The sequence below is a fragment of the Amborella trichopoda genome, chromosome 10 (assembly GCF_054954075.1).
Source record: "Amborella trichopoda isolate Santa Cruz 75 chromosome 10, AtrichopodaSantaCruz75HAP2 v2.0, whole genome shotgun sequence".
Classification (NCBI taxonomy): Eukaryota; Viridiplantae; Streptophyta; class Magnoliopsida; order Amborellales; family Amborellaceae; genus Amborella; species Amborella trichopoda.
The window spans coordinates 35,042,039-35,052,207 of NC_142345.1; the positions used below are offsets into that span (position 1 = coordinate 35,042,039).

Consider the following 10,169-nt stretch of genomic DNA (forward strand, 5'->3'; position numbering starts at 1 on the left):
GGAAAAGGAAGGGGTAGCATGCAAACAACAATGGGCACCAAGAGGCATCCACATGGCACACAAGTGGCAAGTGGCATCTTCATGGCACATAAGTGGCATCAAGCAATCATGAAAGACTCTCTGTGCTCGGTGGCATGAACTCTCTGTTGCGAACGGCAGCACGAACGAGCTCGGTGGTATGAACGCACTCGGCAGTGTTGCTGCTCTAGTGTCTCTCACTGCCGCACACATCTCTCACACACACTCTGTCGTGTACGGCGGCACACACACTGGCCCGTGCCCCATCAAGCCCAAAAAATTTGGGTCGTTACAGTAGGACCTCTTTGTTAGAAGAATTGTTATAACATAAAGTTTCTAAACATTCCATATTGAAGGATCCCATTATGAAGGCATTGCTCATTAGAATTTTTTTCTTTTTCCTTTTTTTCTCATTATTTTTTTTTTAGGTGAAATAGGGATCCATGACTCACTTTTTGCATAGTACTAACGTTTATTATTGAAAGCTCGAAACCATCAAGATCGAGCCATAAAAACACGCATAATCAAAACAATCATTTCAAATAAAAACAAGTCAAGGTAGTGCTTAGACTTTACAGACAGAGGCAATTAGTAAGATGGTCACGTTGTCCCGTGATCTGATGAACCATCAGGGTACACACAGGACACTCATTTCTAGAGAGAGAAAGACGCACTTCAAAGAGAACGCTCTCAGATGAAAAGAAATGGTTGGCTCTCTCTCAAGAATGCACCACTCGCAGCGTGAGAAACCATTGACCTCTGCCTTAAACCAATGTCTGTCTGGCCTTGACATGAAACCATACTCATGCTATAACACCCCTTCTAATGACGTGTTGTTACTCTCCTGTTAGCACTATATATGGCCCAATAAAATAGAAACAATTTCATGTGCATAAACAAATTCACGTCTTCTAATGACGTGTTGTTACTCCCCTGTTAGCACTATATATGGCCCAATAAAATAGAAACAATTTCATGTGCATAAACAAATTCACGTGTGATAGTACGTGGCCTATTATTAAAGAAGAGGTCTTTGTTATTATCAGACAAAAAGGCAACATTTAAAAAGAAAAAAAAAAAAAAAAAAAGACCTCCGAAGAGAGAAGTGATTTTTGTAATTTATAAGAAAAATTTCATCAAATGCCCCATCATACCTAGAAAAGCAACAAAGCCATGTTTCTCTTTATCAAGTAATTTATACTATAAAAGTAACTGTCACAAGAAAAAGTAATTCACATAACACATTCTGACCAGGAAATTGCCAATTGGATTGGGAATCAGCAAAGACCGAATTAGTTCTAGATTTTAGTTTATCCAGAACAAAAATTTTCCTTTTTTTTAGTTTATCTAAAATAAAATTTTCCTTTTTCTTTTAGTTTATCACAAAAAAAATTTAGACCACCAAAAATCACCCCGTACCTTATTTTTTATTTTTTATTTTATATTTTCCTCTTTCTTTTAGTTTATCTTTTTTTTAGTTTATTTTTTTTTATATTTTCTAGATCACCAATAAAAACTAATGACGATAGTATGCTGACATGTGGGGTTAAATGAACCCCACTACATAGCCTTTCATGGCAATTTGGGTTAATCCCCTCTGTATATAGTTAGCCCTTCATGGGAATTTGGGTTAATCCTCCCTCTATATTGTAATGATGATGGGCTCCCTCTTGGAGAACCACATTCGATGCACATTATTGTGTCCCTTTAAATGCTTCTTTGTCGGAATTTTGGAGCACTTACCCTTACCTTAGGAGTTTGGGTGAATTTCCTATTATTTTTCTTGGTTTTTTTTTTGGCACATGCAACAGTCAAAGTGGGCTCATTTCCTTTTGACACTCCTTTTTGATGATTTTTTTCTTTGTTTGGATGACTTTATAACAAAAGAGAAAATAAAAATAAAAAAAGTGGCGGCGTGGTAGGGTTCATGGTATAGATCAGGTTCCTTGCTTTCCAGTCTCATTTCAGTCAAATAAAAGAAGGTTCCTCTGCTTTTTCCCAATTCAATAGTTTTTTACTCTCCATTCTTGTTGGGTCTAGGCATTATTGGCTGCCCCCTCACATCGTGCCTGGCGGGATGCACGAGCGCTGTCGGCCCATAAGCCCGGCGTCAAGTGCCTTTATGGAGGCTAAGGGGTATTCACCAGCGAGCCTGGCATGCAGGTTTTTGGGATTGTGGGTGTGGCCCAGGCTTGTGTTAAGGCCGGTGTAATTTTGAGACGTAAATTCTTGCGTACATTTTTTAAAATAATATTTTCCTGCATTCATAAACGGCAAGGTTTGGCTTTGACCAGATTTTTTGTTACGAAACTTGTAGACAAGATTTGCTGACCGGACCCAGGCCGGGCTTGAAATTTATTTTTTTTGGCAGCCAGACTTCTGGGCCTACCTTTCAGATGTATTGAGGCTTGGCGGGGCCCAGCCATTAATGAGCTTGCGAGTTTCACGTGTGTGGATCGTGGCCATCGTGCACACCTTTACTGCCCGGCTGATTCCGCCTACCTCGCGGAGCAAAAGAAAGAAAGAAAGAAAGGTGAATAACTGTGGGAAAGCAAGAAGAGATAAAGGAGACAATGTGTAATGTGTTCCCCTCCCCCGAAAGGCACATGAGGGTGCATAAGCAAGGAGAAAACGTCATTGTCTATTAGGGAGGTTGCATGGCTTATAAATAAGCATCGGAGCTTCACTTTTCCATGACAAATTTCTCTGTAATTCATCTTCTTCACCTTTTTCGACTACTCTTGGTTAATTAGCTCTTTCTTTGAAATTTTAGAAGTAACGGAAAATGAGGAAGTATAGACCAGCTCTTGCGCTAATCTTGTTTCAGAGCGGTTTTGCTGCTATGGTTATCCTCATCAAAGTAGCATTTCGGCGAGGGATGAGCCCTACCATCTTTGTTACCTATAGGCAGTTAATCGCCACCCTCTTCATTGCGCCTTTTTCTTACTTCCTAGAAAGGTACTCTCTCTCTCTCTCTCAAACTCTCTGTGAATGTAGCAGTTACATTTGTAGAAATGTCAATTACAGAATCAAACACATAAAGAGCTTATATAGCACCTTAAACTTTTACTCAACACCAAAGAAACATTTCTATATGCTAAAAATAGTCCCCTAATAGCCTCCTGACACTGATAATCAGGGCCAAAGAACGGAAAAGGTTACTTATATAGCAGCAAACAACAATATAAATGGTAGAAATTCCATTATTTACACAAATTTTGTTGCAGATCTGCAATAAAACAGTATTTACGTTATTTTCTTTTACTTCTTGTGATTTGGAAATGAGAAACATAATTATTCCTAGTGTTCTAAATGTTTTAGTAATTTAGATTTCGAGAAAAGATAACAAGTCAAATCCACCACGGTTGTTTCCATGTTCGTCACTATTGCATCACTCTTAGGACTAACCCACATGTTTTGACGAGTTAATGTTCTTGGTTCAATGCAGGGTATTTTGTGCTCAGGTTTATCATTCTTTTAACTAACTTGGTCCCTCAAAGAAAAAGGCCCTGCTTATACAGCTGCGTTCGCTCCTTTGAGCACAGTAATAGTGACTATTCTTGAACCCATAACTCGTCGTGTGGGTCTTCACATTGGAAGATGAGTATATTATTTTCCTGCAAGTTCTTTTCCTGGATCCATCGAACTAAATATTTGGTAGAGATCAAATTAACTACAATCCATGGCCATTTACTTCTCAATTGTTTGGTTAGCATTACTACTTGAAATATCAACAGAAAATTCGTGCTAGTGTGCCACAAGAAGCAAACTGTTGCATCTGCACATTAACCGTCGCTGTGGAGTTCATGATTTTAAAAGTAGTATGGGTTTTGGTTTTGCAGCGTGGTCGGCATGGTTGTGGTATTTTCCGGGCTTTATATTGTGCTTTGGGATAGAGCCAAGGATGACAATGGAGAGCAGAAGATCTTGACGATTCAAATTCGAGATGAATGTTCTCAAAATGTGGAAGAAACTGAGTTGGGAAATGAATGTAGTTGAGATAAAGGAAGTGGTTAAAATTGGAAACAAATGAAACATTGGGATTGCAGGACCCACCACTCTGCAAGTGTAACAATAGAAGAACTGAGATTATACAGGAGAGAATAAAATATCTAAAAAAAAAAAAAAACAGCAGCAGTTTGCATCATAGGGTGGTCCGACACCTGAAGAACACAAGGCCATGATGAGCAACACATTTGAGCCTTTATTACTTCTTCATTCATCTATTGGAATATCATCAAAATACCCATGTAAGATGAATTATCTAACATTATGGGAAAATCATCAAAATACCCATTTAAGATGAATTATTTAACATTTTGAAATGCCCCATAAAAAGGCATATGATTATGAATTGGAATAGTACTAAGTTTAAAATACTCAGTAATACATCTCTCATGAGTATTTTGTTCAATTTCCCTTAATTTATTAATGTATTTGAGTCCAAATTGTGTTGATATTGTTGAACGAAATTTGCTGAGTTCCCTATTTGGCTTACAACATTCGTGACTTTATAAGATGGTTCTCCAAAATGGATACGAAGTTATTGACGCAACTGAAGTAACCATGGACTAGCAAATAAAGCTACATTTTTTAAAGAGAAACAAAAACTTATAAAAGAATTGTAAGAAGAAAGAACAAACATGGGAACCTAGACCTCCGCCGCATACTATATGAACAAAGAGAAGAAAAAAAACCACAAAAGAGTCATCTCTCTCTACACATTATTTGTATTTTCATTCACAAAAGGTCATGGTTTTCATAAGGTTGCAACCTTAAACAATCCAAGGCGCACCTTCAAATTTCATCGTAAACAATCTTAGGATTATCTCGAAATCTATTTTCATATCTAATTATAAAAATTTAAACTCCTAAAATAGTTAAAATCAATTAGATTTATAAATTGTGAAAATCATGGACGGTCTAGATAATATTTAGCAAGATGTACGACTCAATTTTTGTTGTTTTTTTTCATATTCAAATGACGAGTAGATCAATTAGTGGTTTTTTCAACATTAAAACAACCTTTTTCATCTCGTACATGTACAATTCTACGCTTTGTTTGTTTTGTTTCATATTCATATTCTACGCTTTGTTTCATATTCATACAACCTTTTCATCTCGTACATGTATAATTCTACGCTTTGTTTCATATTCAAATGACGAGATGATCATGGACGGTTTTTTGAGGTACGTGTATAATTCTACGCTTTAAGAATGATCACTTAGTGGTACATGTATAATTCTACACTTTAAGGATGATCACTTAGTGGTTTTTCTTTGTAGATGGATATTTAAGGTGCATGTGTAATTCTACATTTTAAGGTTGCAACCTTTATCTCCTTAAGTTCTCCAGTTTTCAAAGCTCTATTATCTCTCTCTTGGCAGGCATGGGTTCAAATCTTGAGACGAGACTTCTACAAGGGAAGAGGTTTGTTTCATCCATTTGAAAGACCAGAAAACGCTTATCACTCATTACTTCTCTGTCCCCCATGTAAACCAAAATCTCCAAAGCTCAATTTTACAGAGAACCAATTGTCCCAATTAATAGTAGCGAAGAAACCTTAGAAATCTCGGAGAGAACCAATTACACAATGCTCAGAGCTTGCGCATCGTGTAGATTGAGGGCCTGATTGATAAAGGGGACAGAAGCCCAAATTTTGCACCGTTGTGGATGGAGAGAGGGTCGAATTGGAACGGGCGAGGGCGAGGTTTCAGATCTACAGAGAGAAAGGGCGAGGGGCAAAGGGGCTTTTGCTGGAAAACTTGAGATTCGATGTAAATTTGCTGGAAAAACTTAGAAATTCGACCATGTGTGCAAAGAGCAGTGAATCAAGAGTGGTCCTTTGTGGTGCGCATGAGGAGCTTGAACAGAATGCTTTAATGGCGGGTCCCTCCTCGTCGTTTGGGGTCTCAGCAAATTTGGGCGCCTTTTCGTCATACTGTTGTTATGGGGGACAGGATTTTCATGGGGTTGAGGTCGATGGTATGAGATAGAAGGGCTCTTGATGCCAAGGTCATGGTCGCTTTGAAGAGCCAAGAGGCTAAGAGGATGAGAGGGTTTAAACTCTACTGCGTGAGCTTAGAGAGAAGGGAGTATTGTATGAGGGAAACGTTTATATGGAGCCGAGGCTCTGAACAATCAAATTAGACCCTAACTTAAAAATTTCTCTAGAAGAGATTATCAAATTTGAGCCTAATTCAAAAATTTTAATAGAAGAGGTTGTTTTGATGCCCAAATATCTTCAAATTGATCATCTCGGCATCAAGAAGCATTGACATGATAAAAACATAGATTTCAAGTTTTAGAAATAGTGTATTTTGTAATGCATTTTTGGACCGTCAGATTTCAAGATTTTCATAGATATGTCGATCTACACTAATGATCGTCAGATTGACATAGATTCAATTTGGATAGTTGAGCTCATATGTTCATATGAGCTAGTGGGTTAATATCATCTTTTCTCATATATATATATATATATATATATATATATATATATCTAGGAAAATACCTCACAACGCCTATAGGAAAAAATGATCAGTGATTTCGCTTACCCCCATCATCATCCAAAGTTCATTTTTCCTAAAGTGTCCCAAAGTGTTTTATTTTTCATTTCTTTTTCTACAAAACAGAATTATCTGAAATTTGGAACGTATATTCATCAAAAATAGGGGAATCATTAAAAAATATAAAAAAAAATATTTTGCATGAAAACAATTGATCAAAATACCCCTGAAACGCTTCAGGGGTATTTTGGTTAATTTTGTTAACACGGATAGTTTTTTTTATATTTTGTTTAGATGCGCCTCAGTAAGATATAAATACTCTCCAAATTTTTGGTCATTTCGATTTGTAGAAAACAAATGAAAAATAAAATACTAGTGGACAATCGTGACTGCGCGATGAAATTTGGACGGTGATGAGGGTAGGCAAGATCACTATTCATTTTCGCCTATAGGCATTAGGAAGACATTTCTATATATATATATATATATATATATTTATATATATATAGAAAAGTCTTCCCAACGCCTATAGGAGAAAATGAATAGTGGTTTCACCTACCCTCATCACCGTCCAAATTTCATCGCGCGGTCACAATTGTCTGGTAGTGTTTTAGTTTTTTTTTTTTTTCTACAAATTGGAATGACCTGAAATTTGGAAAATATGTACATCTTACTAAGGCGCATCTAATAAAAATATAAAAAAAATTATTCGTGAAAAAATAATTGATCAAAATACCCCAAAAATGTTTCGGGGATATTTTGGTCATGTTTCTCATATAAAATATTTATTTTATATATTTTTCAAAGATTCCCTTATTTTTGATGAATACACGCTCCAAATATCAGGTCATTCTGATTTATAGAAAAAACATTAAAAATGAAACACTACCTCATAATCGTGACCGCGCGATGAATTTTTGATGGCGATGGGGGTAGGCGAATCACTGTTCATTTTCACCTACAGGCATTGCGTAGTGGTTTCCATATATATATATATATATATATATATATATATATATATATATATATATATATATATATATATATATATGGAGTCACTACTGCACATTCATAGGCGAATGGCTCAGATTGAATCTGGGGCAATTTAGAGGCCAATCTGACACTAACGAATGTCCGATAGTGTTTGAAATTTACGTTTTTTCAATAAATTCAGTCACTACTGTACCCCCATACGCGAATGGCCCAGATTGAATCTGGGCCATTCTGTGTACGATCTGACACTCATGAATGTTTGATAGTGTTGAAATTTTAATTTTTTTCTGTAAATTCAGTCACTATTGTACGGCCATATGCGAGTGGCCCAAATTGAATCTGGGCATTTCTGTGGCGGATTTGACACTCATGGATGTCCGATAGTGCTTGAATTTTAATGTTTTTTTTCTATAAATTCAAAATACTTGAAATTTTAGGTGTGTGTTCTTTAAAAATAGTTGAATCTATGAAAAATATCAAAAAACAATTTACATGAAATAAATTGACCAAAATACCCTAAAAACATTTCAGTCAATTTTTGTTTCGTGAAATATTTTTTTTATATTTTTATTAGGTGATCCTTGATGAGAAGAACATACGTCTAAATTTTCAAGTGATTTGGATTTGTAAAACAAAAATTAAAATTCAAACACTATCAGATATCTGTGACCGTCAGATCGGCTCAGATTCAATCTGGGCCGTGGGCGTTTACTGCAGCAGTACGCATCTGGGCGCATAACATCTTTTTCACACATATATATATATATATATATGGAAAATGATTCTGTGAGCCCAAAATGAGCCAAATAGTCCAAATTGAATCTAGGCTGATTTAACCATCACGGATGCGTGGTAGATTTTGAATTTTAATTTTCGTTTTTATTACAAATCCAAATCATTTAAAATTTTAGTAATGTGTTCTACTCATCAAGTCGCACTTAATAAAAATATAAAATATATATTTCATAACACTTAGCAAGCTTCGCGTATGGGCTCTCGCTCTATCAGATAGCAAAGCTCTTTTGTTGAAGGATGAATTGGAAAAGTTGGATGAAGGATGAGTTGGAAAAGTTGAGCTATTTTAATGGTGAGAGCCTCCCTTGTGTTTGGACATATGAGAATGATTTGGGTCAAATGATATTGATTGGGGATGTCGATTTAGAGCAGGCACTAATGGCAGCCGCTGTTGATTTCGCAGCATATTGACTCGAGCAGACTTATGAGAATCATTTGGGTCGAATGATATTGATTGGGGAGGTCGATTTTGAGAGGGCACTACCGGGAGCCGCTGTTGATTTCGCAGCATATTGACTCGAGCATGGCTACAATGATCGTTGAGACTATTACTTTGCATCTTTTGGTAAACATGGTACCATTCGAACTAAACTGGTATGTCGTATTAATTCACCATGGTACCTTCTCAATTAAACTGGTATGTCGTATCAATTTGATCTTTGTTCTTTTAAGTTTTGGGAATAAAGCTACTCTTTTTCCTCCCTTCTAATTCACATTAGATGATTGCGTTATTTGACAATGTAATGGTAAAAACACTACCCTCTAGGCTTTTAACAGTCCTCTGGAGTGGTCCTTTTGACTCTACCTTACCAAATCTATTTCTTCAGAATACAAGACATTAATCCTCAATAATCTCTACCTCTGCTTGAATGCTGTCGAGCCACCCAGAAGATGTCTTCACCCCCGTACCTCTGTAAAGGTACGTGACTGCACCCCCACCTGCCATGGGTTGCTTTGTTCACTCTCAACAATAAGTGACATTAAGTAAATCCAAGCAAAGCTTGAACTTTTTTGTAGTGACTGGCTTTGTAAGCATATCTGCAGTGTTGTCATTCGTATGAATTTTCTTTAGGTGAATGATTTCTTTTGACTCAAGCTCCTTGATCTTGTGATATCTCACGTAAATGTGTTTTGTTCTTGTATAAAACACTTGGTTCTTTGTAAGATTTATGGTACTCTGACTGTCACAATGCAGCCCTCCACCCCAAACCCATGAGCCAAACCAGTCGACCAGATCGCCTCCTTTGCAGCCTCAACTGTTGCCATGTACTCCGCCTCTGTCGTAGACAGGGCAATCATGGATTGAAGCATTGCCTTCCATGTAATAAGTCCACCTGTTAGTGTGAAAACATACCCTGTAGCAGACATTCCCTTATCTAAATCACTAGCATAGTTGGAAATGACATATCCCACATTTTCTATAGAGTTTCTCTTCCTGCTGAACATAATTCCGAGATCTGTTGTCCTGCTCAGATATCTGAAAATCCATTTGATAACCATATCATACATGAGACTTTCGACTGCCCTAGCATAGGGCACCAGAGACATCTACTCGATCTCCTCATCCGTAGTGGGACACTGTCGTTTAGATAACTTGAAATGACTCGCTAATAGAGTGTTAACTGACTTGGCCTTTTCCATGTTGAAACACTCCAGTACCTTTTCAACATACCTTTTCGGAGTTACCTAGAGTTTACTTGCACTTCTATCTCTATGAAATCTCCATACTAAAGGATCCTATTAGCAGCCCCTAGATCCTTCATATCAAACTCAGAACTTAACATAGACTTGAGAGAAGTTACGTTATATGCATTCTTGGCAGCGATGAACATGTCATCAACATAAAGCATCAG

General features: G+C 36.9%; 1 protein-coding gene and 1 long non-coding RNA gene across 3 annotated transcripts; one reads left to right on the forward strand and one right to left on the reverse strand.

Moving 5' to 3' along the window:
• The first annotated feature begins 2,630 nt into the window (after positions 1-2,630).
• LOC148780177 (uncharacterized) lies at positions 2,631-6,258 on the forward strand. 2 transcript variants are annotated; one of them, XR_016043335.1, is made up of 3 exons: positions 2,656-2,976; positions 3,467-4,268; positions 5,407-6,258. It is a non-coding gene; the product is annotated as an uncharacterized LOC148780177 (long non-coding RNA). The 2 variants fall into 2 exon arrangements; XR_016043334.1 differs by lacking the exon at positions 5,407-6,258 and having other exon boundaries at positions 2,631-2,976; positions 3,467-4,466.
• Positions 6,259-9,154: 2,896 nt separating this feature from the next.
• On the reverse strand, positions 9,155-9,864 carry LOC148780178 (secreted RxLR effector protein 161-like). Its single transcript, XM_088850563.1, has 2 exons — positions 9,493-9,864; positions 9,155-9,268 (listed from the first exon to the last, which is right to left on the reverse strand). The coding sequence occupies exons 1-2, from the start codon at positions 9,862-9,864 to the stop codon at positions 9,155-9,157; spliced, it is 486 nt and encodes a 161-aa protein (XP_088706689.1).
• Positions 9,865-10,169: the final 305 nt, after the last annotated feature.

Coding starts and splice junctions, on each gene's coding strand:
- LOC148780178 (XM_088850563.1), bottom strand. CDS start 9,864: ATGTCTCTGGTGCCCTATGCTAGGGCAGTCGAAAGTCTCATGTATGAT. Junction 9,269..9,492: donor GCTGCATTGTGACAGTCAGA/GTACCATAAATC, acceptor GAGTGAACAAAG/CAACCCATGGCAGGTGGGGG.